This window comes from Oryctolagus cuniculus, chromosome 8 (genome assembly GCF_051225735.1).
Source record: "Oryctolagus cuniculus isolate XC-2025 breed Fujian yellow rabbit chromosome 8, ASM5122573v1, whole genome shotgun sequence".
Classification (NCBI taxonomy): domain Eukaryota; kingdom Metazoa; phylum Chordata; class Mammalia; order Lagomorpha; family Leporidae; genus Oryctolagus; species Oryctolagus cuniculus.
This window is the reverse complement of record NC_142874.1, coordinates 30,151,476-30,178,167: the sequence shown is the minus strand read 5'-3', so window position 1 is coordinate 30,178,167 and position 26,692 is coordinate 30,151,476. Positions and strand designations below refer to the sequence as shown.

Below are 26,692 nucleotides of genomic sequence, written 5' to 3'. Positions count from 1 at the left end.
CCTTTTGTGAGAAACAGGAAGTTGGGATCTTTGTCAGCTGGCGGCCCCCTCTACATTAAATATTTATCTTGGAGTCCAGGTCAGAGCCCTGGAGAGTAAGAAGCTCGTGGCTGGGCAGAGGGCATGGCCAGGATTCCTGCAATTGGAAGATCTTCAGCCGCACCAACTTTGGAGAACAAGGAAGAAAATGAAAGTGAAATGGCCCTCCTTAGTCCCAAGGAGCCTAACAGGTGGGAACAGCTCCTGACCAGGGAAACGGGCCCCTCCTTGGTGTCAGAGGCGGGGAGGAGGATGGCGCCGCCGCCAAGGGGCCGAGTGGGAATCCCAGCTTCAGGCGTGTGCCAAGGCTCCCCACTCCAGCTGCGGCCAGGCAGGGATTCCTTGAAGGGACCCTACAGGCTACTGGGTGCAACCCCCCTGCACAGTGCAATACCTGCTTTTATAAAGATAACCCCACCCACACAGACCTGGAGCCCCTGGAGCCTTGGAAGCCTTGGCTCTGCGCTCTGCCTGCACCCAACAGTTCTGCATCCGCGTGGCCGCAGGCCGACCCTGGGGAGCGAGCTGGCATGCCCATCTTCTTCAGCCTGCATGGCTGAGCTGTTTCCGCACAACCCAGGGGCTCTTGGACCCGGACCGGGGAAAACACGGCACTAAGTAGCAGTGTTGGGGGTTGGGATGGACCCGGCTCCGTGTCTTCTTGTGAACTGAGTGGTGTGCTGGGGAAACGGAAGCACGCGGTGACCTCCCACGCCAGCCCCTCCCCCAGCAGGTGTGCAGTAGGAGTTGTCATCTTTTCCTGACTCCTGATCGACCGCTCCCAACATGGAGTTGAGGTTGATCAATAACTTTGCCTGATGGCTGCTGTGGCGCTCCAGGGTCCCAGAGGCAAGCCGAGGGCTGGAGGTACTCTGGGGTCAGTGTCCACTCTCAGTGCCCAGTCCCAAGCACCCTCACTTTCTGGAAACTTCAAGAGAGCATGGCTCCAGGGAACGTAGAGCCAGTGGGCGGGGCAGCAGGAACAGCGGAAGACCAGGAACATCAAAATAAACAGGGTGTATGGGAACACCGAGACCCTCCTAACCCCGTCCCCGCCCAAGGGACCCCACCCTCATCCTCTCAGGGGCGCGGCACGCCGGGGGGGGGGGGGGGGGCGCTCCCTCGGGGTGATTTCCTCCCGGGGCTTGCACGTGTGTGAGCGTCCGCCGGCCGCCAGGTGCACGCGCGCGCGCGTGTGTCTGACCCAGGCGACGCGGCACCCACTCGTCCCGCGGGGGCGGGCGGCGGGGTGCTTCCTCGGGTCCTCCAGGCGCCTCCCCAGGGCCCCGGGGCGCACGGCTCGCTCGCGTTCGGCACTCGCGTCCTGTCCTGGCTCCGCCGGCGCAGAACCTCGTTTCCCACACTCTGGAAATGTCGCTGGAAACTCTGAGTGGCCCTCGCCGGCCCGCCCTCCCCCTTCCCGACGCCAGCCCAGCGGTGGGGACCGGGGAGGGCGGCTGGGAAACCAGAGCGGGCTCCCCGGGGACCCTCGGCGGCCCCTCCCGGCGCCGCCTCCCCGCCGGCCCGGCCCCTCGGGCAGGGGGCCACCGGCGTCCCGCGGCGCGGCTCGCCAGGACCGAGCGCGCTCGCAGCCCCGCGGGAGTGAGGGGAGTAGCTGTCGCACACGCAAACTCCACCCGCGCCGCGCCGCGCCGCGCCACTCTCACGGTCCCGGTCCTGCCTCCCTCTTCCTCCTCGGGCGCCCAGTCTGGCCGAGCCCTCTCCTGACCCGGTCACGCGCGCCGCCGGGGCCCGCCAAGGCCGCGCCAGGCAGGAGCCGGGCGGGGATGCCCCTGCCCTCCTCCAGGGCGGCCTCGGCCCCCGCCACCTGCTCGCCAGGCAAGGTAGGTGTGGGGGGAAGCAGAGGGGGCGTGGGAGGAGGCGAGGCGGCGGCGGGGGCGGGACCCACGGCCCGTGGCGACGAAGGCACGGAGCCCCTCCTCCGGGGTTTGGTCCTGAACTCCGCACTACGCAGAGGTGTGAGGTCCCGGCTTCCCAATCCAGAAAGGGCGAACTTGGAGAAAACCCGCCTCGCCCACGTGGACTTGTGGCTGGAGAATACCTGGGACAGCGTACAGGGCCGAGCCCCCACCCCCCCGCTCCCCTTCCCATCAGAACAGCCCTAGGGCGGGGGTGGGGGTGGGGGTGGGGCCGCTCAGAGTTGCCCTGGTGAGAAGCTCTTCCTGCTGTCCTGGGGCAGAGAAAACTGGGACCCCCACAGCCCCTGCCCTGCGCGCTCCTGCGGGGTGCGTCACGGAGCGCAGAGCTGGGGAGGGACAGTTGCGGTAGCCCCTGAAAGTGGGGGCCGTGTGGGGAGGCTCCTGCGGGGGTCAGCCCTCCCCGAGCTGGCCGCTGGCTGGGGCTGGGGCTGGGGCTGGAGCAGGAAGGCGCGGGGCAGCTGACGTTGGGGACCTCGGGGCTGAGCCTGCAGCTTGGCCTCCAGGCGTGGCCCTTTGGGGAGGGGTCCCGGCCAGGGCCGCTGGCTCGGGGCAAGCCTGCTCCCTTCGATCTTCCACTCTTGCCCTGCCTCGATTTCCCCTTCGAGGAGTCAGGGCAGCAGGAATGGGGTGTGTCTGTGTGTTGCTTTTGGTAGGAGTCCTAATTGGTTCCAGCTGGAGAGCAGCCCCTCCTCCAGCACAGCCGGGTCCTTCGTCTCCCCCCGCCCCAGTCAGGGATGGGCACAGAAGGGCTGCAGACCCCACAGCTGGCTCAGAGGCCCCCAGAAGCCAGGGGCTGCCCCCAGCCTGGGCGCTACCCCCGCCGGCCTCCCAGGCTGGAGCAGGAAGTCGGCTCAGGAGAGGAATCAGCCTCCTCTCAGCCCCCAGGCCCGGGCTGCACCGCTCATGTGACTGCCCACCACACACGCACACCCGATTCAGCTGACAGCCCCTGTGCCCGCCCCAGCGCTGCCCACGCGGTCCCCTGGCAGCCTCCCCTCCCCCACAGAGTCATCCCCCCTGCCCCACAGCATCTCCCAGGGAGCCTCCTCGGACGTCACACGCCCATCCAGGATCCAGGTCTGGTTGGGGCCAGCCCTGAAGCTGGCAGAGGCTGGCTCAATCCAGCAAGCACAGGGGAGAAGGGGCAGCTTCTGTGCCCCAGCCCTCAGCCGCTCTACCCCGAGACCCCCTAGCAACCTCCTCTGGGCTCCTGGAGCCCCCCTAGCCTCTGCCCGGGGCCAATCAGGGGTGCTGCTGCCAGAGACCACCAAGCAGCTTGGAGGTGCAGGAAAAAGTGCGGAGGGTGTGTGTTTGCACGCACACACCCAAGGGGGCTCAGCCCCACCCCTCCATGAGCCTGAGCAGGCCCAGCCTGGGCGGCTCTCTCACCCCACCCCTCCCTGGCACCGGGAGTCCGCTGAGTCGTCCAGAGTGGATCACGAGGAGTGGTTCCTGCTGCCGGGAAATGCCCCCCACGCTCTGGACTTGGGGCACCACCAGCTGCTTCCCAGCGGCAGTGGGCGGTGGCCTTGCCCTTGGCGGGGCCTTCCCCCTCCCCCGCCTCGTCCCAGCTGGAGCGATCGCTTGTGCCCGTGGGCAAGCAGATGCTCCCACAGGGCCTGGAGGAGGCAGAGGGAACTGAAACAAAGTCCCCTCTCTGCCTGTGCGCCCCAGTTCCCCGTGCCTGGCCTGCAGGCCCGCAGGTCCTCAGGCTGGCCACCTTCCCTCTCCTCCTCCTCCTCCTCCTCCTCCTGGCCCAGGCCTCCCCTCCCCCCTTCCCACCGGGGCCTAACAAGCAGCCCATTGTGCCTCCGGGAGCCGGCACGGGCAGCCTGCAGGCCGGTGCCCACAGTTTCCTGGGTCCTTGAGCTCCCACCCAGCTGGGCCCAACCCTCCCGTAGCCAGCCCCTCCCCCCAGACTCCAGGGTTGAACCGAGAGGGCAGAGGTGGCCCAGGCCCGAGCTGGGCTTTCCCTTCCTTCCTCTTCCCCGCAGAGGACACTCGGAGGAGCAGCGGGCGCACACCGCGGCCTCTGACCTTGACGCCAGCATGCAGGGCGCCCCCTGCAGCCTCACCGCTGGGCTCAGCCTGGACGACTTCATCCCTGGGCACCTGCGGGCCCGCGTGGGCTCAGCATCCCAGGGCACACGGGTGAGTGCGGCAGCACCGGGGGCCCCAGCTGCCAGGGCACCGGCTGATCAGGTGGCGGGCAGGGGTGGAGCAGGGAGGCGGGCGAGTTCCACAGAGCGGTCGGGCTGGCCGCCTTCCCTCCCTGCCTCATGCAGGCCCTTCTGGGCCCTGAGCGGCCGCTCCTGGCCCCTTCCCACAGGTGCCTGTGATCCGGAATGGTGGCTCCAACACCCTTAATTTCCAGTTCCACGATCCCGCGCCCAGGACCGTGTGCAATGGCTACTACCCACCCAGGAGGGATGCTGTCCGGCATCCAGGTAGATTTGCAAAGACCTGCTCCTGGAGTCCCTGGGCAGGGGTGGGCGGGACCCCGGGCCCACCATGTAGCACCAGCCTATTCCGGGGGTGGGGGAGTGAAGGGGAGTCTCACAGCCATGAGGAAGTTCCCTAGAGGCTTCTGGGAGCCTGCTGACCCTGCGAGAGAGAGCCACAGGAGTGGAGAGAGTAGGCTGACGCATCCCTTCTCTCTCCCGCCTCCTGGAAGCGGAAGGAAGTGTGTAGGAGCCATGAGGGCCAGGCAGAGGGAGTAGGGGCACCTCTGGCAGGCCAGGCGTCACTTGGCTTGGGGCTGGACGGGTGGAGGGGTGTGGGCATTTGCGGCTCCAGGAGGCCTGCAGGTGGAGCCCCTACGAGCCACGTAAGGGTCTGTGCCCAGGCCGCCCCGGGAGCCTGGCAGCCTGGCTCTGGGGTCCAGCAGAGCCTGGCCCTCTGCTGAGGAGGGAGTGCAAAGGGGGCTTTGTTCACCTAACAAAGGATAGTCGCGCACTTGGAGCCCGCTGGGCGCTGTGAAGACAGTCCCCAAGCTTTGCCTCATTTAGTTGCTCCGTATCCTGGCACAGTAAGGGACGGTGATGGATGTCTCCCAGTGACAAACCCAAGTGTCGCAGGCGTGGAGCTGACAGTCAAAGCCTTGTCCGTCTGGCCCCGAAGGCCCCAAGCCGCCGCTCTGGCTGCCTAAGGGGGCACATGGTGGCTGTGTCTTGGGAATCGAGCTTCCGACCTGCCCTGAGAGCCTAGTGGGCATGCTGGGCACAGCAGGTGTCACTGAGTCTTGGCCACGGTCACCCTGGGGTGACAGAAGTGGCAGCCGAGGCCCTGAGTGGGTGATTGACATCGAAGTCACCCAGCTGGTGGCTCGCAGAGCTGGCATCTGACTTGGCACCATTGCAGCCACACCCTGGCTGGGATGTCCCCAGCGTGCTCTACAAAGTTCCTGAACAAGCTCAGGACGGTCCCAGGAAAGCCAGAGTGGGCGGGGACAGGCACAGAGCTCGCAAAACAAAATCCGCTTTAGTTCACTGTAGCTAAGAAGTAAACAAACAGAGGCCTGCGCTGCGGCCAGGGACCGGCTGGCTTGCAGAGGCTGCGTCACTGCTCAGACAAACAAATGTTGAAACTTTGACCCCACGGGGCTCGCTGTTGGGAGCAGCAAGGGGGCAAGGCGGGTGCAGGTGGGCACCCCTGCCTTCGGCTAACGCTCAGCTGCCCATGCCCACAGAGCCTGCCTGGTATCAGACCTGGCCAGGCCCTGGGAGCCGGCCCTCTGCCAGCCCGAAGACCCCTGCCTCCCCGCACGCCCAGAACTGGTCAGCCACGTGGACCAAGGACAGCAGGCGCCGGGACAAGCGCTGGGTCAAGTACGAAGGCATTGGGCCCGTGGATGAGAGCGGCATGCCCATCGCCCCCCGATCCGTGAGTCCAGGGACCTACCCTGACCTCCGAGTCTGTGAGCTGAAGCCTGAGGTGGGGGGGAAGGGTGGGGCGGGGTGGGGGGGGGCACAAGGTGACAAAGGCTGTCTCCATGTCATTCCAGACAAAACAGGGATTCAACTGCCATGGCCTCCAGGGCAGAGTTCCAGGCCCTCTGTGTTTCTGAATTGCACAAGGGCTGTGCTTATGTGGGGGTGGGGTGGAGTGGGGGATGGGTGGGGGTGGGGGGGTAGAGTTCTTATCTAGAACCCTCCCCAGGGTTTCTTAAGATGCATTTGAAAGGCAGACTTAGAGGAAGGCAGAGGAGAGAGAGAGAGAGAGAACCATCCACTGGTTCTGTCCAAATAGCCAGGCACCAGGAGCCTGGAACTCCATCTGGGTCTCCCACGTGGGTGGCAGGGACCCAGGCACTTGGACCATCTTCTGCTGCTTTTCCCAGGTGCATTAGCAGGGAGCTGGATCAGAAGTGGAGCAGCCAGGACTCGAACCGGCACCCATATGGGATGCCAGTGTCTCAGGCTTATTTAACCCTCCGTGCCCCTGTCCCCTAGCCCCGGCTTTCAAAGGTGGAGCACCTTAGCTGTAGGACTAAGCCGGCCAGGGACTCACTGTTACAGCCCCCGGGCCTCAGTGCTGAGTCCTGAGTGAGAAGCCCAGTGCTAGGGCAGCGTGGAGGGATCCTGGGATCCCTGGGAGAGGCAGGCCCTGTCCTTCTCCCTTCCGCCCAGCCTTCGCCAGCTGTGTGTTGGTACTGGGACGCTGGAGTTGGTACCATGCCTTTCCCACCCGACCCAGGGCAGCCTGGAGGCTCAGGTGAGGCAGGTGGCAAGAAGTACCACCCGCTACAGGTTCTTTGTAGAAGCACTAGGAATATAGAAAAGTGAAGAGAAAAACAGGTAAGTCATGGGGGAGGCGTGGCACAGCTGTTGATGCCACATGGGTTGCCCACGTCCCATATCGGAACACCAGGTTCAAGTCCCACCTCCGCTTCCCGTGCAGCGCCCGGGTGCTCACCTGGCAGCAGGTGATGGCTCCAGTACTTGGGCCACTGCTGCCCACGTGGGAGACCAGGATTGAGTTCCTGGCTTCTGCCTTTGGCCTGACCCTGCCATAGCCCCAGCTATTCTAGGCTTGTGGGGAGTGAACCAGCAGATGGAAGATCTCTGTCTTTCGAATAAGGAAAAACAAATAAATAAAAGTGGAAGGAACTGTGCTCTCTCTCTGCCTCTCTTTTCTTTTTTTTTTTTTTTCTAATTTATTTTTACTTATTTGAAAGGCAGAGTTAGAGAGAGAGAGAGAGAGAGGGAGAGACAGAGACAGAGAGAGCTTGCATCTGCTGGTTCACTCCTCAAATGGCTGCAACAGTCGGGGCTGGGCCAGGCCGAAGCCAGGAGCCAGGAGCTTCTTCCAGGTCTCCCACATGGGTGCAGGGGCCCAAGCACTTGGGGTCATCTTGTACTGCTTTCTCAGGTGCATTAGCAGGGAGCTGGATCAGAAATGGGGCAGCTGGGATTTGAACTGGCACCCATATGGGATGCTGACGCCACAGGTGGCAGCTTAACCCTCTATGCCACAGTGCCGGCCTCTCTGCCTTTCAAATAAATAAATAAATCTTAAACAAACAAATAAATAAAAACACACTGTGTGATGTTAGAAGCGAGCCTGCACACCGGGGCTCCAGGGGCGTCCAGAGAGGCCTCACTGGGGAGAACGCTGGGGCTGGGCGTGGGGAGCCTGGGAGGGCGGGGCTCTGACTTGGTGTCTCCTGGTCGCAGAGTGTCGACAGCCCCCGGGACTGGTACCGGAGGATGTTCCAGCAGATTCACCGCAAGATGCCAGGTCAGACCCCCATCCAGGGCCCCGTGCCCGACAGAAAAGGGTACTCGCTGCCCAGGGGGTCCTCCCCTCAGGCTCTGGGGAGAGGATAGTCCCGAACTAGGGCCGGACAGGGCTTCACCCACGCACCGTCTCCCCGAGACCCTTCTCACTGAGCTGAGGGCTCGGCCGCTCCGACGGGGCGCCGGTGGCACTGAGCAGTGTACAGATAGCGTCCGCTCTAAGCGAGTCCTGCTGGTCGGTTTGCTTCGGCTTTGGGGTGTCCTGTTTCTGTGAGGTGCTTCTGAAAACACTTTAGACATGATAAAATGACACCAACAAGAAAGGGCCAGAACACAGTCCGCCCTGTCCCCTGTGGGTCCGTGGGACCCCCCACCCGGAGCACCCACGCCCTCTTCCCCGGTGCCCCCCGCAGGTGCTGGAATAGCAGTGTTTCCCTGAGATGCCTTGCATCCCCCTCTGGGCTGTAATGCCCCCAGGAGTGGCTGATCTTCCTTGCTGGGCACGGCTCACCCTCACCACCCGGAATGCAGCCAGCCCTGGGGAGGGCGTGGCAAGTGGCCAGGCACCCGCTCGGCCAGCTCGGTCAGCCCTTGACTGTCTATTGAGCTCTTGCTGGGTGCCAGGCACTACTGTAGGTGCTCAAGACAAAGGGGAGACCTCCTGGCCATGGCAGGAGGTGGGAGAGACTGGGGGGAGGCAGCGCTAGGGACCCACAACTAAGTGGCCTTTGAGCCCACAGCTGGGGGAGGAATGTCCAGCAGAGGGCGCTCCCACCAGGAGGAGAAGCCTGCCTGCAGGTTCTAGGCCAGCAAGGAGCACCTGGGTGGGACTGGAGTCACAGTGGCAGGGCCGTTGGGGCCAGCATAAGGGCTTTGGTTTTACTCTGCAAGAGATGAGCCACGGGGAGGTTCTGAACAGAGGTGTGTGCTGATGGCGACAGCTGAAAAGGCTCCCCCTGGCTGCCACGTGGAGAAGGGCAGGCAGATGCACCAGCCGTTTGTCCCGTGCTTGGTATGGGCTAGGGGGGCAGAGGCCACCGTGGAGGCTTTGCTTTGACTCAGGCTCGAGACCCTCTTGTCTCAGCCCAGGGCGGAGGCAGTGGACACGGTGGGCGTGGATGGACGTCCAGGACAGTCCCTGGAATCTGTAGACGGATTGGACGGTGCCGTGAAGGGGGAGGAGTCAGGGTGAGCGTCTGCCTGAGCTGGGTGGAGGTTGGAGAGGCCGAGACGCCTGCAGGGGCAGCAGATGCCAGAGGGGTTCGTTTGCAGGTGTGTTTTACGTCTGCAGGCACGTGTCTGCCCCAGTCTGTAGTTCAAGGACGCTGGACTCCTCCCAGGAAGGTTCTCCTGCTTTTTAAGATTTATTTTATTTATTTATTTATATATTTATGTTAAAAGCAGAGCAACGGGGGCAGAGGGAGTGAGAATAGGGAGAGACGGGGGGGGGGGGTCTTGCATTCGTTGGTTCACTTCCCACATGGCCACAGTAGCCTGGACTGGGCCAGGCTGAAGCCAGGAGCCTGGCCCTCCATCTGCGCCTCCTACATGGCTGGCAGAGGCCCAGGCACTCGGGCCGTCTTCCCTGCCTTCTCAGGCATGTTAGCAGGGAGCTGGATCAGAAGAGGGGTAGCAGGGACTCCGATGTGGGGGGCCAGTGTCACAAGCCCGTTGCAACACAACACCAGCCCCACCCCCAAAGAGGTTTTGATGAATAGTTCGTCCGGTAGGTCTAAGGTGCCGCCAGGGCTGTGAATCGGGAACAGAGGGCACAGATGGTCCCTCGGGATCTGCAGGGGCTCTGTCCCAAGACATCCATGGATACCCAGATCCGTAGCCGCTAAAATGTGGCAGCATTTGCTTACCCACCCCCACCGGCTGCTTTAAATCCTCTCTCCATTACTTAAAACACCTGGTACCCTGGCCACGCCACGGGGCTGGCTGCTGCGCTGGGTTGTTTAGGGAACAATGACGAGGAAAACAAATCCAAACATGTTCAGAGCAAGCACAGAGACGCCTTTCTGAGTACTTTGGCTTGGACCCAGTGGGTTGGGGGCTGGGAGGGGGGAGTGTGACGGCATCTTTTAAATCCGTAAGAGCAGATGAGCTGATCTAGGGAGATGGAGAGACAAGGAGTCCCCGCAAAAAAAAAAAAAACTGAGCCCCCAGGCACCTGCAGGCTGAGAACTCCAGAGAGGTGTGTTTCCGGGGCCAGAGTGGCGGGCCGACGAAAGCAGGAGCATCCGGCAGGGGGACAAGTGTGGGCTGTGGCGACCGGGGTGGGGGGTTTGCGTGGAAGGTAGTTACTGCAGCAGGCGTGTGTGAGGGGCAGCTGCACCCTGCGGGCGGGGGCAGGGCATGGGGGAGCGCATCTCTCAGAAGCCCGCGCGCAGAGGACAGAGCCCAGTCGGCCTGACATCCCCGGCTCGCTTGCGAGTGAGGGCAGGCCCGCAGAGGTCAGCAGAGGGCGGGTGTGGGAACAGAGGGGAGGGGCGGGAGGCTTTGGGCCCGGCGCCGCTGCCCGGTTGGCTCGCTCAGGCCCTCGGTCTGCCAGAGGCATCTCAAGCCCTCTCGAGGGCTGCCCTCCTAATTCCTCCCCTCCCTGGGACATTCTTCAGGCCCTGACTCAGCTCTCGGCTCCATGCTGCGGGTGGGAGGGAGGGAGGCTGGGAGCGGCCCAGGCGGCCTCCCAGGGTGCCCGGCCCTGCCTTCTTCCCCATCTGTGACCTGGGCCTTTTCCCTTCCTGCAGACCTGCAGCTGGACTGGACCTCCGAGGAGCCACCCAAAGGTGCGTGGGTGTGGGCACAGACGCTCCCAGGTAGTGCTGCCAGACACGTCCCTGCAGCTCCTGTCCCGTGAGCTCCCGGGCCCCTGGGCGTGGTTTCTCTGCACTTTTCTCTGCTCATCTGCCAAAAGGGGGACAATACCCACCCCAGAGTTGTGTTGCAGGTTCAGTACAGGGTGTCAAGATGTTGGGACAAAACCCGGAGTGCCACTCCATCCCCACAAGCCGGCCACAGAGAAGCTCAGTTGGTCACGGGTGCGGGAACCGGATGTGGCCACCCATCCCGGCTTCTCCCACCTTCAGGGCTTTCTTCCCTTCTCTCATCTGCAGACCCCCGACATCCAGGGCCGCAGCAAAGACCCAGCTCCAGGCCCAGCCCAGTGGGGACTTCGAGCCGGTGAGCAAGGATGGGGCGGGCACTGCCCTGCAGGGACTGGTGCCCCCTAGTGGTCACAGCAGGCACAGCTTGGCACAGGCCCGACAGTGTCTGGGTCAGAGACCCCTCCCCACTGCCAGGGGCAAAGGCAGGTGGTGGGGGGGGTGCAGGATCTAGAACCCTGGTCAGGAATGCCTGGGACAAGTAGGTGCTCAGCAGGAAGATCTCGTTCGTCATCCTGTAGATCCGCAGGTCACCCAGGTGTCGGGGGAAGGGGTGGCCGGAGGTGTGGGGGGGGGGCGGAGGACAGAACCATGCAGGCCCTCTACTTCAAAGCCTGAGGCTGCAGAGAGAGGAGCCCCACCAGGAGTGAAGGGAGGGCTTCCTGTACTATGCTGGCCACCGGGGCCATGGAGGGGCCCAGCCCGACCTTGGGGAATGAGGAGCCTTGCTCTCAAAGTCAAATCCATAAATCCATGACTCTCTTCTTTGCCTGCAGCTCAGTAGCACGGCCCTACCTGACCCGTGGCTCCTGGCCGAATCAGTGAGGCAGAGATGCAGAGCGCTCAAGTTTCGGGCCCAGAGATCTGGGTTCAGGGCCCCGTGCGCTGCTCCTGGCCAGGGCACCCTGGGTGACTTCACCCATCTGAGCCTCGCTCTCCCTGTCACTTCAGCAGGGGTCACGAGGCGACTGAGAGGAGTCAGTGGAATGGTGTGGCTCGCACAGAGCCATCCTACACAAACACCAGCGAGAGGCGGGGGCATGGTGATGACCGGAGCTCTTCTGGAATTAGGAACGCTAAATTCCATATTCATGAGCAGTCTTGTTGTCCTAAAGTCAGAACAGCGTCACAGCCAGCGAACGCTGATCTCCGGTCAGGCAGCTCCCCCGCTTGCTAAGCCGCGTGCAGTGGCTCCACTGGCTCCGCTGTAGCCACTGCTACAGAGACATTGGGCAAGTTAAGGCAGCCAGGGAGGGGTCCCCGGAGGAGGGCTGGGGTGGACGTGACCGCGCAAGTGCCTCAGTGGACACAGATGAGGTCACCAAGTTCAGTGCCTTCAGACGGAGCAGAAGCGACTTTCCCAGGGTGCCTGGGTTTTCCTTGGGACAGCATTGCAGCCCTGTTCCCTGAGGTGGAAGAGCACTCGGTGATGGGAGCCACAGGCTTTGTCAAAGTTGCACAGACAGCCACGGCCACGGCCACAGCCACAGGCCAGCAGGAGGGGGACACACGAGTGTGTCAGGCCTTCATTCCCCAGCCCGGTCATTCCGGGTGTTCCCAGGAAGGGGCAGGGGGCAGGCAGAGCAGGTGGAGGCGGGGCCGGATGCTCACTCCTGCCTCAGTTTCCCTAAAAGGGGCCTGAAGAGACTGCCTTCCCTTTCTCCAGGAAAATCTGGGACCACACTGGAGAGCTACCGAGCAGCACCTTTACCTGCAGTCCTGGAGTGTCCTCCTCTGGACCCCCGCCTCCAAATCAGGTAGCCCGTCCGCGCAGCACCCTTCCCGGCTCCCCTCTGCTGGCAGCACAGCAAAGCGGAGGGGGGAGCACTAGGGGGGCCAGAGAGGGTGGGGCAAGGGCCCCAAAAACCTGCTTTGTGAGCCTGGCCAGTCTCCCGAACAATGCCCACGGACCCCCATCCAGGCGCCGGTACCCAGACACCGGGAGAAAGACAGCGTCTGGGCAGAAGACTCGTGGAACCAGTTTCTGCATGAAATAGAGACTGGGCAGAAGGTGAGTGCCGGCCTGGGCCTCTGGGAGCGGACACGGGGCCTTGGCAGGTGCATTTTGGGGTTCCTCCAGCCTCTGACACGCCCTCCCCTCCCCTTCAGCCAAAGAAACCCCTGGTGGACAACAACCCTGTGGAGAAGCCCTCCCAGCCCATCGAGGTAAGTGCTGGGGGTGAGGGGCAGGGAGACTGTGTGGTCCCGTCACAGCTCACCTCTGCTCCCGGCACCAAGCACGGGGCCTGGTGTCCAGTGGGCACTCGGTGAACACACTGCACAGAAATGGTGGTGGTGGTGTTGTTTTTAAGATTTATTTATTTATTCAAAAGAGTTACCCAGAGAGAGAGAGAGAGGCAGAAAGAGAGAGAGAAAGAGAAAGAGAGAGAGGTCTTCCATCTGCTGGTTCACTCCCCAGTTGGCTGCAATGGCTGGAGCTGGGCCAATCCGAAGCCAGGAGCCAGGAGCTTCTTCCAGGTCTTCCACGTGGGTGCAGGGGCCCAAGGTCTTGGGCTATCTTCCACTGCTATCCCAGGCCATAACAGAGAGCTGGATCAGAAGTGGAGCAGCCGGGACTAGAACCGGCGTCCATATGGGATGCTGGCGCTTCAGGCCAGGGCATTAACCCGCTGTGTCACAGCGCCGGCCCCAGAAACCTGTGTTGACCAAATCAGGAGCTGAGAAGGCAGGCACTAGCGTGGACTGCGACTGGCAGAAGTTCTGGCTGCAGACCTGGTCTCTAAGAAAAGGGAAAGGCTGGGCCAGGCAGACAGGGGCACCCCGGGGGAGGAGCAGAAGCAGCAATGGGGTAGGGGTGTGCACCTGTTCGTGGTGCTGAGCCGCAGGGCCCCACTGGCACTGCCGAGGCCGCGGTGAGGCCAGGCCTCGGGAGAGGGAGCGTGGGGGCCCTGGGGCAGAGAAGGAAGGTGGCAGGAAGGGGCTGTGTCTGCAGCCTGACACCGGGAGCCCCACCTCCCTGCAGGCTGGCAGGCCAGGGGCTGGCCTCGCACTCACTCGCAGGCTCCCGCATCAGACCTTTGGCCACCCCCCCCCCCCACTGCCCAAGTGTGTCCCCACCCCCAGGTCCTGCTGGAGAGGGAGCTGGCCAAGCTGAGCGCTGAGCTGGACAAGGACCTGCGGGCCATCGAGACTCGGCTGCCATCCCCCAAGGTACCAGTTCCCTCCGTGGGATGCGGCCGCCGTCACCCGCGCTCCGCGCCGGCCAACCTCAGCCCAGTCTGCGCTCTCTTTCTCTGAAACTTCAGGGCGGTGGCTTTCCCAAGGGACCCCTAGCAACCCTGCCCCGCCAACTCCACGTCAGCCCGCCGGCTCCCCGCCCCCACGCCGCCCCGCCCACTCGGGGGACCCCGGACCTCCGGGGCTCGGCTGCCTGTGGCCCGCGCGCGCCTTCCCTGTCCGCGCCGGGGCTCCGGCCTGCCTGCGCGCGGCTCACTCTAGGACCCCGCGTCCCTGCCCTGCCCGGCCCTCCTTCCCTCCCGAGCCGAGCCGGCCGCCAACTTTTCCGGAGCGGCGGCGGCGGCGGCGGCTACCGCAGGGCCCCGAGGTCCCGCGTCCTGATCGCGCCCGGTCTCCCCCGCACAGAGCTCGCAGGCGCCCCGACGGACCCCGGAGCCGCGGCCCGCAGCCGGGTGAGTGGCGGGCATGGGGGCGGGAGGAGGGGGTCTGTGCGGGGGTGGGGGTGGGGACGTGGCGCGGAGTGGGGGGAGGAGGGCTCTCGGGCCCGCCCCTCTCCGCAGGGGGCTGCCCTGTCGCCCACAGCGGGCGGCCTGCCGCAAACCCAGGACTCCAGTGGCGGCTCAGGGCGGCCAGGGGAGCCCCGCCGCTCCCCCACTCCTCCCCACGCGCTGGCCCAGCCGCTCCCGGCCCCGGGCCTCACCCTTTCCCGGTCTTGGCCACTACTCGGGAAGTGGGACATCCTGTCCAGAGCCCCGGACCTGGGAGCCGCCTTAGGGCGAGCGGGCTGGCGTGGGACAGCCCTGCCCGGCTGCTCACCCGGTGCCCCTGCGCAGCACGGCCTCCGCCTGGAGCTCCAGCACCCCGCATGCGTCTCACCTGGCTTCCTCGCGACCCCTGAGCCCCCACAGAATGGCGGATGGAGGAAGCCCTTTCCTGGGGCGGAGGGATTTTGTCTACCCCTCCTCAGCCCGAGGTGAGGCCCGCAGCCCGCCCAGGCCAGATGTGCTGGTGCGCCCGTGGGTGGCAGGAGGGTCCCCGCCTGGCCCCGGGCATGTCCTCAGCGGGTGCTCCTCCACAGACCCCGTGGCCGCCGACCGAGGGGGCAGCCCCGCCAGGAGGGACGAGAAGAAGGTGAGGGAGGCGCACCTGGGTCAGGCAACCTGCAGGGAGGGCCTGGGGGGGCTCCCAGGGACAGCGGGTCCTCATCTGCCACCAGACTGAGGCACCACTCTGTCCCCTCCCCTGCCCAGAGGAAGGCCGCCCGGCTCAAGTTCGACTTCCAGGCGCAGTCCCCCAAGTAAGTTCCGACCTCTGCCTTCCCCTGCGGGGGTGGGGGTGGGCGACGGGCTGCACCTGGGGCGCCAGAGGAGGGGCAGGGCCTGGGCTTGCTGTGACGTCCTGGCTGTGGCCTGCAGGGAGCTGACTCTGCAGAAAGGTGACATTGTCTACATCCACAAGGAGGTGGACAAGAACTGGCTGGAAGGGGAGCACCATGGCCGACTAGGCATCTTCCCTGCTAACTACGTGGAGGTGAGCCCGAGGGACTGGAGCCGGCAAGGGAGGGCCCGCGGGCTGGGAAAGACACCCCGGGTTTCCTGGGCTGTGACACGGGGAGCCTGGGGAGCCCGGGGACCGTACCTGCTGAATCTCCTTGACCCTCTTCACCGTCTGATCCAGTGCACTGACTGCAGTTGGCCAGGAAGTGTTTGCTGTTTGTGGGTGGAGCCCAGTGCCTGGGGCCGGGGCATGGGGGGAGGGGTGGCCAAGTGACCCAGCTCCTAAACCAGAAGCCATCCGTGTCCCAGGCTGTCACCACTCAGAAGCCATCTTTCCATAGCTGGTTGGGAGTGATTCTAATTGCAGCTAACGAGAGTGTGACAGGTGTAACAGTTTACAAATCACGTGTATGTGGGTCACCTCTTCCAGGTCTATTACCCACTCACTTCCCTGGGGTGTAATGGATTGTCCCCATTTGAAAGACAGGGCTTCTCTCTTTGTTAACAAAAATTTATTTGGGGCTGGCATCATGGTGTAGCAGGTAATGCTGCTGCCTGCGACACCAACATCCATATGGATGGCTCTTCAGGTCCCGGCTGCTCCACTTCTGATCCAGCTCCCTGCTAATGCACCTGGGAAATCAGTGGGAGATAGCACAGGTGTCTGGCCCCTGCTACCTCTGTGGGAGACTTGGATGAAGCTCCTGGCTCCTGGCTTGAGCCTGGCCCAGCGCTGACCATTGCAGCCAACTGGGGAGTGGACCAGTAGTGGGAAGATTCTCTCTCTGTTTGTCTCTCCCTCTCTGTAACTCTGACTTTCAAATAAATAAATATTTAAAGGTAAATCAATAAAAAAGATTTATTGATTTAATTTGAAAGGCAGAGTGGCACACAGAGAGAGGGAAAGACAGAGAGATCTTCCATCCGCTGGTTCACTCCCCAGATGGCCACAATGGCCAGAGCTGGGTCAGGCTGAAACCAGGAACCAGGAACTGCACCTGGGTCTCCCATGTGGATGGCAGTGGGGACCCAAGTACTTGAGTCACTGTTGGCTGCCTCCTGGGCACTTCAGCAGGAAGCTGGATCCGACTCGAACCGGGCACTCTGGTGTGGGATAAGCGCATCCGAAGGCGGGAGCTTAACCTGTGCACCACAGTGCCCAGCCCACAGGTGAACTTTCTAAGGTTTGGTAACAAGTTATTAAGTGGAAACTCTAGAATCTGAACCCAGGTTTTTCTTTTCTTTTTTTTTTTTTTTTTTTTTTTTTTTTTTTTTTGACAGGCAGAGTGGACAGTGAGAGAGAGAGACAGAGAGAAAGGTCTTCCTTTGCCGTTGGTTCACCCTCCAATGGCCGGCGCACCGCGCTGATCCGATGACAGGAGCCAGGTGCTTTTCCTGGTCTCCCATGGGGTGCAGGGCCCAAGCACCTGGGCCATCCTCACTGCACTCCCTGGCCACAGCAGAGAGCTGGCCTGGAAGAGGGGCAACTGGGACAGAATCCGGCGCCCCGACCGGGAGTAGAACCCGGTGTGCCGGCGCCGCTAGACGGAGGATTAGCCTAGTGAGCCGCGGCGCCGGCCTGAACCCAGGTTTTTCAGTACCAGAACCAGGTTCTGGACTTGCTTACAGGTTTTCTTTGGGACTAGCATTTGTGCCTTTTAAGCAATGTCAGCTGTCTACTTTATGGACATAAAGTTGTCCATAATGTTCCCTGATTGTCCTTTAATGCCGGTAAGGTCTGTAATGATGTTCTCTCTTTGATCAAAGTTTATTTATTTGAAAGGCAGAGTGATGGGGGGAGGGGGTGTCTTCCATCCACTCTGAAAGCTGAGCAGCTAGGACTGGAACCAGCACTCTGCATTGCCAGCAGCAGTTTAACTCACAGCTCCGTGATGCTGGCCCCTTTCTCTTTCATTTTTGGATGAGCAATTTTATCTTCTCTTATTCCGGCTAGAAATGTACTGATTTTCTTGATCTTTTCAAAGAACCAGCTTTTGATCTCATTGATTTTTCTCCATTGTTTTTGTTTTTTATTTCATTGGATTCTGCCTCTTATTTCCTTTGTTATACTTGCTTTAGGTTTAATTTGCTCTTCATTTTGTGTTGTTTTTAAGATTTATTTATTTATTTGAGAGCAGAGTTAGAGGGAGGGAGAGAGAGAGGTCTTCCATTTGCTGGTTCACTCCCCATTTGGCCACAATGGCTGGAGCTGGACTGATCTGAAGCCAGGAGCCAGGAGCTTCTTGTGGGTCTCCCACTCGGGTGCAGGAGTACAATCACTTGGGCCATCTTCCACTGCTTTCCTAGGCCATCATCAGGGAGCTGGATCAGAAGTGGAGCTGCTGGGACTTGAACCAGCACACATACGAGGTGCCAGCACCACAGGCACAGGCTTAATCTACCATGCCACGGCACCAGCCCTACTGGTTTCTTAAAAAAAAAAAAAAGACTTTTTTTTTTTTTTATTTGAAAAGCAAAGTCAGAGAGAGAGAGACAGAGAGAGACCTTCCATCCACTTGTTCACTTCTCAAATGGCTATACCTGCTGCAGCTGGGCCAGGCTGACGCCAGGAGCCAGGAAATTCATCCGGGTCTCCCACGTGGGTGCAGGGGCCCAAGCACTTGGGCCATCTGCTGTTGCTTTCCCAGGCGCATTAGCAGGGAGCTGGATCAGAAGTGGAGCAGCCGGGACTGAATCTGGCACCCATCTGGGACGGTGGCGTCATAGGCAGCGGCTCAATCCACTGTGCCAGAATGCTGGGCCCCCATTTTCTGTTTTTTTAGGGTGAAAATTTGGGTGATTGATTTAAAATCTTTTTTTATTGTTTTTTTATTTATTTTTTATTTTTTGACAGGCAAAGTGGACAGTGAGAGACAGAGAGAAAGGTCTTCCTTTGCCGTTGGTTCACCCTCCAATGGCCACCGCGGCCGGCGCACCGCGCTGATCCAATGGCAGGAGCCAGGTACTTCTCCTGGTCTCCCATGGGGTGCAGGGCCCAAGCACTTGGGGCATCCTCCACTGCACTCCCTGGCCACAGCAGAGAGCTGGCCTGGAAGAGGGGCAACTGGGACAGAATCCGGCGCCCCGACCGGGACTAGAACCCGGTGTGCTGGCGCCATAAGGCGGAGGATTAACCTAGTGAGTCGCGGCGCCGGCCTGATTTAAAAATCTTTTAGTATAAGAATTTAGTGCTATGAATTTCCCTATCAGTGTTGCATTGGTTGCATCCTACATGTTTTGATTTTCAAAAGGAAACATGTGTTGTTTTATGTCTGTGAAAGGCAAAGAGACAGAGCTCGCCCATCTGATTGACTCCCCAAATGCCTGCCACAGCCAGGGGTGGGATGGGCTAAAGCCAGGTCAGAGCTCAGCCTGGTCTCCCATGTGCGTGTCGGGGTCCCATGAACTTGAGCCATCACCTGCTACCTCCTGGGGTGTGCATTAGCAGGAAAACTGGCATGAGACCTATGCTCAAACCTGGGTGCTCCCAGGGATGCAGGTGTCCTGTAGGGGCGTCTTAACCAGCACCGCAGGTGTCTGCACCCACGTTTTTTCTCATTCAACTTGAATCATGTTCTCATTCCCTCTGTGACTCGCTCGTTGATGATGGGTGGGCTTGTTGATTTAGGATCTTGATTTGAGAGGCATCATTAGGCCTCCCCTGTCCGCACAGTGATCTCCGGAGCCTGAAATTTCACAAAGCACAAGTGGACTTGAAAATGTTCATGGAAGGGGCCGGAGCTGTGGCGTTGCAGGCAGCATGGCAGTAAAGCCGCTACCTGCAGTGCCGGCATCCCATATGGGCGCTGGTTCAAGTCCCGGATGTTCCACTTCCTATCCGGCTCTCTGCGGTGGCCTGGGAAAGCAGTAGAAGATGGCCCAAGTCCTTGGGCCCCTGCATCTGCGTGGGAGACCCAGAGGAAACTTTTGGCTCCTGGTTTGGGATCAGCTCAGCTCTGGTCTTTGCAGCCATTTAGGGAGTGAACCAGTGCATGGATGACCCTTCTTTCTCTCTCTCCCTCTCTGTACCTCTCAAATAAAAAAAATTGTTAAAAAATGTTTATGGAAATTTTGAATTAAAAGATAAAAATAGGGGGCAGCATCCTGGCACACCAGGTTAAACCACTGCCAGCAATGCCAGCATCCCATATCGGAGCAATGGTTCAAGTCCCAACTGCTCTGCTTCTAATCCAGCTCCCTTCTAATGCACCTGGGAAGGCAGCAGAAGACAGCCCAAGTTCTTGGGACCCCTGCCACCCACCTGGGAAACCCCGAGGGAATTCCAGGCCCTTGGCTTTGGCCTGGACCTATCTATCCCAGACATCGCAGCTGTTTGTGGGAGTGAACCAGTGGATGCAAGTTCTTATCTTCCTCTCTCCCTTTCTTTCTTGTCGCTCTGCCTTTCAAATAAATAAGTCTTTTAAAAAAGAGAAGAATATTGGCCAGTGCTGCGGCTCACTAGGCTAATCCTCCACCTTGTGGCGCCGGCACACCGGGTTCTAGTCCCGGTTGGGGCGCCGGAGTCTGTCCCGGTTGCCCCTCTTCCAGGCCAGCTCTCTGCTGTGGCCAGGGAGTGCAGTGGAGGATGGCCCAAGTGCTTGGGCCCTGCACCCCATGGGAGACCAGGATAAGTACCTGGCTCCTGCCATCGGATCAGCGCGGTGCGCCGGCCGCTGCGGCCATTGGAGGGTGAACCAACGGCAAAAAGGAAGTCCTTTCTCTCTCTCTCTCTCTCTCTCTCACTGTCCACTCTGCCTGTCTAAATAAATAAATAAATAAATAAACGAATATAAAACATAAACTTTATTTCACAACATGAGCTCCATCTAGTGCGAGCAATGTGTGTAACTGAGGCACCAGCCATTGAGTCCGTCTGACGAGCCTGGGAACCCAGCCGTATGAGTGCAGCATTTTTATGTCATTAGAATGGCTTAAAAATGGGTGCCCTTAAATGATTATTTTTCACAAGTGAGAAACAAGAAGTCAGAAGGCACCAAATCAAGGCTTTAAGGAGGAGCCGGTGCTGGGGCGTAGCAGGTGAAGCCACTAGTTGCATCCTTTATGGGCACTGGTTTGTGTCCCGGCTGCTCCTCTTCCAGTCCAGCTCTCTGCTGTGCCTGGGAAAGCAGTGGAAGATGGCCCAAGTGCTTGGGGCCCTGCACCCCATGGGAGACCCGGAAGAAGCTCCTGGCTCCTGGCTACAGCCATTTGGAGAGAGAACCAGCAGAAAAATGGAAGAAATCTCTCTCTGTCTCTGTCTCTGTCTCTGCCTCTCTGTAGCTCTGACTTTCAAATGAATAAATAAATCTCTTTTTAAGAAAAAGACTTCAGGGTGGATTTCTTTCTTTTTCTTTTTTTTTTTAATTTAATTGACAGGCAGAGTTAGAGACAGAGAGAAAGGTTTTCCTTCCGTTGGTTCACTCCCCAAATGGCTGCCATGCTGATCGGAAGGCAGGAGCCAGGTGCTTCCTCCTGGTCTCCCATGGGTGCAGGGCCCAAGCACTTGGGCCATCCTCCACTGCATTCCCGGGCCACAGCAGAGAGCTGGCCTGGAAGAGGAGTAACCAGGACTAGAACCCGGCGCCCATATGGGATGCAGGCGCCGCAAGCGGAGGATTAACCAAGTGAGCCACGGCGCTGGCCCCTTCAGGGTGGATTTCTGATGGTCTCTTCTGGGGACTCAGGAACTCGCCTGGTGTGGCGAGAGGACTGAGCAGGAGCACTGCGGTGACGGAGAACTCTCCCGGCTGTTTCTCTCCTCACTCCTCGGCTTTCTCTGAGCATTTCCAGGAAAGCAGATACTGCCCGTCTGTGCCCTCCCCCACACCCCCAAAAGCCAAACAAACAAAACGCCCTGAGCGTCCTCAAAAGCTGTTGCTGCGACTTTTGCCCCGCGCTGATTCCCTCGTGCTGTGCCTGGACCACTGTGCCGCTTGGTAGCCGTGGCTTTGCTTGTGCTTTGCCTTCAGGATTGTACGTTACATCTCCTGTTCCAGTTCTTCCCCCTGTTTAAAATGTCCGTCGAAAGCTCCGCTCCTGGCCGCGGCTGACCTGGGCACGGCGGTGTTGGTGCTCAGCCCGTGGACAGTTTGATCCACTTTTCCTTTTTAGGTTAGGCTTGTATCAGTGGAACCAATGAGCTGTCTGTGCTGTCGGCCGCGGTTTCTTTGATGAATCCTTGGTCCAAAAATGATCAACTTTGCCTCGCCCTTGCCGTGGGTGGCTGCCGCTGTGGGCTCTGTCTTTGGCATCTCCCGCCTTCTTCCACGTGACTGACAGATGGAGTAGGATACGGTGCACACTAGGGCCCTTCACAAAGCTCGTGGGAAATGAGCTCTGAACTGCAGATCTCTTTGGGGGCGTCGTTCCGTGAGCTTTCTGTAAAGCACCACCAGTGACCATAAGTTTGAGGTTTGTTCTCGCTTCTGTGTTCTGCTAATAGACTCTCACCATCTCATTGTCTCACACTGGGTCCTGTCTGGACGGGTTGGGACAACTTAGCGTGAGTTTTCTGGAAATCCATGCGTGGTGTTTTCCGTGAATTTTGTGAAGAACCCGCATAAATCCAGCATTCCACCCTGTCCATTGTCTATACGTTAGAGTGAAACCATTGATTGTTAGGAGCGGGGGACGCAAAGAGAAATGGGGGGGGGGGGGCTGGGCACCTGGGTGGGAGCGGGCAGAAGGGGGAGAGGACCCGGGACTCCTGACACAGGGGATGCTTGGTCCCCATGAGAGGTCAGAGGTGAAGTCCTCAGCGTTCCCGCAGACCAGGGTGCTGCCTGCTCCTTGCAATGTTTCCTTCTGTGATTCAAGTTCAACTCCTGATCTGACTGGCTTCCGCCGTTTGCACTCGCCATTCTGCGCTCCACACACCTCTCCGTAGCCCCCTCTCCTCTCCGCCTCCCCCGGTTGTGCCTCCTCCCTCCCCCCACCCCCACCCCCAGGGCTTGTGTCCGAGTCTGGGGTCCATCAATGTCTTTTCTGGCCTCGCTCCCCCAGCAGCCCTGCGTGTGCCCAGCTGATGCGCAGGCTGAGTCTTGTCATGGCCCCTTCTTCCCGCAGGTGCTGCCCGCAGATGAGATCCCCAAGCCCATCAAACCACCGACCTACCAGGTGGTGGAGTACGGGGAAGCCGTGGCCCAGTACACCTTCAAGGGGGACCTGGAAGTGGAGCTGTGCTTCCGCAAGGTGAGCCGGGCGGGAGGCGGCGGCCCGGGCTGGGACAGGGGAAGACGCAGCGGAGTCTGTACTGTAAGGCGTTTTCTTCAAAGAGTCGGGTGGACCCAACTCTGCCAGCGTCTCTCCCTTTCCCCAGTCTCCTCGGGTGTCTGTTCCTTAATTGAATCCATTTCAGAAGGTGATCATGAATGGATGTGGGTGTGCTGAATGATGTGGTTGGTAGTGCTGCAGCGATCATAAACAGCATTTCTCTTTTTAAAAAAAAAAAAAAGATTTATTTATTTATTTGAAAGGCAGAATTACAGAGAGGCAGAAAGAGAGAGAGAATCTTCCATCCACTGGTTCACTCTCAAATGGCCGCAATGGCCAGAGCTGGGCCGATCTGAAGCCAGGAGCTTCTTCCGGGTCTCCCATGCAGGTGCAGGGGCCCAGGGACTTGGGCCATCTTCTACTGCTTTCCCAGGCCATAACAGAGAACTGGATCAGAATTGGAGCAGCCAGGACTTGAACTGGCGCCCACATGGGACGTGGGTGCTGCAGGCGGCAGCCTTACGCACTACGCCACAGCGCCGGCCCCATAAACAGCATCTTTAAAGAAGCGGATGGACGTGGTGGATAGACAGCGAGGACTTCCGTGCAGACAGGGTGCTTATCAGACTCCCAGCAGCCCCATGCACACATGTCCATACGTGTTCTGGCTTGTGGCTACAATTTTTTTTTTTTAAATTAGAGATTGTGTTGAGAAAGCTTGGAGGATGCTGGCCTAGAGAGCAGGGAGCTGGTCTCCCGTGGGACAGCCTCGGGCAGCAGCCGTGAGCGCCTCCCCCGGAGGAGGAGGAGGACGTGGGCCCTGCTGACACCAGGCCTCCCCCCCCCACCCCCCACCCCCGCAGGGAGAGCGCATCTGCCTGATCCGCAAGGTGAACGAGAACTGGTACGAGGGCCGCATCACGGGCACCGGGCGCCAGGGCATCTTCCCCGCCAGCTACGTGCAGGTGTGCCGCGAGCCCCGCCTGCGGGTCTGCGACGACGGCCCGCAGCTGCCCGCCGCCGCCGCCGCCGCCACCCGGCTGGCCCGGCAGCCCAGCTCCCCCTCGGGGCCGCGCAGCCCCGCCGACCCCACCGACTGGGGGGGCCGCACCTCCCCCCGCCGCACCAGCCTCTCCTTCCCCACCCAGGAGCCCAGACCGCAGGCTCAGGTGAGGCCGCCCCGCAGCACAGCCCCCCTGCCCCTGGCCCCTGGGGTCCCTCCCCCTCCTCAGCCACCCTGTCCTGGTTGGCCCGCGTCTGCCTCCGGCAGGGACATGAGTGGAGCTGAGCAGGACGTAGGGAAGCAGGTGGGCTTGAAGGCAGAGGGTCGCAGTTTGTGGGGAAGAGGGTCGTTAGGCCTGGCACGCAGTGGAGGTCCCTGTGTTCTGGGAGCCCGGCACGGCCGGTGCCTAGTGCCATCCCTGCCGGTGGTCGGATTCCAGGTGCTTTCTGTATCTGGGCAGGGAAACGGGCAAAGCAGCTGCTGTCAGACCTGGGGCCCGTGTGAGCAGGGGCCGTGGGAAGCTTCAGCCAGGGTGGGCCCGCCCCGCCCCGCCCCGCCCCGCCCCCTCTGACCCTCCTCTCCTGGGCACCCCTAGAGCCTCAGCACCCCTGGGCCAGCGCTGTCCCATCCTCGAGGCTCCAGCCGTCCCCTGGACCCGGGGGCCCCCACCCCCCACACCGCTCAGATACACTGGACCCCGTGAGTACCGCGCGTGGGTGGGGGCATTTGGTCTGGGGCCTGCCCAGCAGGCAGTGCTAAGTTCACAGACCCCCTGCATGGGCTCAGGAAGCCCCCACTAGGTCTGCTTGTCTTCGCCAGCTTCTAGGCCGTGGGGGCGGGCAAGCAGGTTTCTCATCTGGGGGTCCCCGGCCCTTCCCTGTCTTAAACAGGGCCCCCAGCGCTCCACCTCTGAGCCTGCAGCCTGAGGTCTGAGCTGGGAGGATTGTAGCCCTGGGGCTCTGAGGGGGCGTGGCTTGGGTAGTCAGGAGGGGCTGTGGTCCTGGGAGCTGGCTGGCAGCTGCAGAGTGCACAGAGGGAGGGAGCGTTGGGAAGTCCCCGGGGAGGGGCAGCCCTGGGGTTTGGGCGGGGCCAGGTCCCTGGCGGCAGTGCATGACGGTGTCTCCCGCAGGTACCGGGCCATGTACCAGTACAGGCCACAGAATGATGACGAACTGGAACTCCGCGAGGGGGACCGCGTGGATGTCATGCAGCAGTGTGACGACGGCTGGTTTGTGGGTGCGTGGGCCGGGGCACCCCAGGGGGCCCGTGGGGGAGCCAGGAGAGGGAGTGCTGTGGCCCGCCAGCCAGCGCTGCCTCAGCACAGACCTGTGCCTGCCCAGCTGCCCCCAGCTCCCACGGGCAGGCCTGGCCCTGGACCCTTCCCCAAACCAGCACTTCTCCCAAGAGGGGAGGGGCCCGGGACAAACCAGCAGCAGCCCGCCCTCACTGACGGGCTCTCTGTGGAGCCAGGGCAGGGTTCCTCAGCCCCTGGGTGCCTGTTCCTCCCCCTGCACCCTTCTGCTGGGGGGAGGCGCAGGCCTCACACCTGCTGTGCCCCGCCCCACCCCAGCCAGCCCCGTTCAGGGTTCCCATGGCCTCAGCTTCAAAGGCTGTGTCGTCCCCCAAAAGAAGACGGTGGCCCGCAGAACCCCTGCTGCCCCACGCGGGCTCCAGGGCCTGAGGTTTGGGGGGCTGCCTGAGCAGGGGTGGACACAGGCTTGGACCCTTGGCCTGGCCGCCACGCCTTTCTGATGGGAGTCCTGCTGAGCAAGGCCTGGACACACGAGTGGTCACGAAGCTCCTGGCCTGGGGGACACTTCATACAGCTCTGCCAGGGGGCGTAGACAAGAAGTGCAAGATCCCATTGGTAGCATAACAGCCACAAGTGCTTGGTAACCATCTTGGGCCGTGTGCAGGTCCGGGAAGGCTTCCTGGAGGAAGTGGTTAAACAGGGCCTGGAAGAGTTTGGGAGGTCGAGATGAAAGGGAGGGCATGGGCTGCTTCCAGGTGCCAGCCTAGAGGGGAGACCCAGGAGCCCCGGTTTATCCGAGCCTCTCGCCCTGCCCCTCCGTGATGCTCCTCACAGGCCCGTCCTCCAGCGGAGAACACAGGACCTCTGAGGCTGTAGCAGGGCCAAGGCCCGGGTTGTCTGGGTCACTCGCCCAGCCACAGGCCCTCCCTGCCGGTGTCTGGAATGAGAGCGCCTGACCAGGCTGCTCGCTTACTGACTGCGGCCCTCCTTGGATTGAGTGGAGGAGGTGTGGCTTTGCCGCGCTGAGGGCCTACCACTAGGGGGCAGGCATGAGGCAAGCGACTCAAACCCCACCCTGGAAAAGGGACTCCACTTGCAGTTCAGGGCACTGCCATGAGGGGGCGGAGCTTCCCCCCAACTCCCAGCCCCTGGCATCCCGGGCAATGCTGTTCTGTTTTTCTGTTCCAGGTGTCTCCCGCAGGACTCAGAAGTTCGGGACATTCCCTGGCAATTATGTAGCTCCGGTGTGAGTGGTGTGTATGGGAACCGGGAGCCGGCCAGGATGGGGCGGGGAGCCGCAGCCCTTCAGGACGGGGAGAGAGGACTGCCACGCCCTCCTCCCCCAGGACCTGCGCTCCCAGCTCCACGCACACCCCCGGCAGCCTTTCCCTCGGAGCCCCCTGGAAGCCCCTGGACTGGCTGCCACCCACAGCTTACAGGCGTCCCTACAGCCCTTTCATCCCCCCTGCCCCCAAATACAGAGGTCTGCTTTGAAGTGGAGACTGTTGGCAGGCCTTATTGGGGCCAGACCCTGCGTCCCCTAGCCCCACCCTACTGCGGTGCTTCCTGTAACAGGGGCTGGCTCCCAGCTTCACCCCCATGGGGTCCCTCTAACAAGGACCGGTTTTCTAGGCTAACAGAGACCAAAGGCGTCCCGTCTCTCCAGCTTGCCTGCTGGCCCCTCTGCCTTCTTGCCCCCAGCTGAGCCTGGGAGCCAAGTGGGAGCCAGAGGCAGCCCCCTCTGTAGCGTCTGAGGCCTAGCCAGAGGCTGCCACGCCCTGGGCCTGAGCTCCACACCGCCCCCTGCTGGCCTGACCCAGGCGCTGTGCAGGGGACACTCACTTTGCTGGCCTCCTGCCTCCCAGCTCTCCCACCCGACGCCCAAGTCCCCTCTGGAAGAGAATGTACAATAAAGCTGGACTCCGGGCA

General features: G+C 61.2%; 1 protein-coding gene, 1 long non-coding RNA gene and 1 pseudogene across 5 annotated transcripts; 1 reads left to right on the top strand and 2 right to left on the bottom strand.

Annotated features, from left to right (window-relative positions):
• SORBS3 (sorbin and SH3 domain containing 3) lies at positions 1–26,692 on the top strand. Of its 4 annotated transcripts, none has more exons than XM_070047322.2 (21): positions 1–230; positions 3,974–4,130; positions 4,309–4,426; positions 5,668–5,861; positions 7,655–7,718; positions 10,468–10,506; positions 10,834–10,900; positions 12,269–12,359; positions 12,524–12,613; positions 12,712–12,768; positions 13,687–13,773; positions 14,206–14,252; positions 14,634–14,773; positions 14,879–14,931; positions 15,051–15,097; positions 15,216–15,330; positions 22,362–22,487; positions 23,372–23,677; positions 24,107–24,210; positions 24,641–24,747; positions 25,952–26,692. In XM_070047322.2, the coding sequence occupies exons 1-21, from the start codon at positions 124–126 to the stop codon at positions 26,011–26,013; spliced, it is 2,178 nt and encodes a 725-aa protein (XP_069903423.2). In that variant the 5' UTR covers positions 1–123; the 3' UTR covers positions 26,014–26,692. The 4 variants fall into 4 exon arrangements, with proteins under 4 accessions (XP_069903423.2, XP_051692700.2, XP_089158372.1 ...); XM_051836740.3 differs by lacking the exon at positions 1–230 and adding an exon at positions 1,744–1,883; XM_089302245.1 differs by lacking the exon at positions 1–230 and having other exon boundaries at positions 4,354–4,426.
• Positions 980–3,783, bottom strand: LOC149124954 (uncharacterized; annotated as a pseudogene).
• On the bottom strand, positions 12,904–14,632 carry LOC149124953 (uncharacterized). Its single transcript, XR_016211797.1, has 2 exons — positions 14,501–14,632; positions 12,904–13,259 (listed from the first exon to the last, which is right to left on the bottom strand). It is a non-coding gene; the product is annotated as an uncharacterized LOC149124953 (long non-coding RNA).

Bases quoted from the DNA above. Each gene is read 5' to 3' on its own strand.
- SORBS3 (XM_070047322.2), top strand. From the start codon at position 124: ATGGCCAGGATTCCTGCAATTGGAAGATCTTCAGCCGCACCAACTTTG. The intron at 12,360-12,523 runs GTAGCCCGTCCG...ACCCCCATCCAG, and splicing joins GACCCCCGCCTCCAAATCAG to GCGCCGGTACCCAGACACCG. The intron at 14,253-14,633 runs GTGAGTGGCGGG...GCCCCTGCGCAG, and splicing joins GAGCCGCGGCCCGCAGCCGG to CACGGCCTCCGCCTGGAGCT.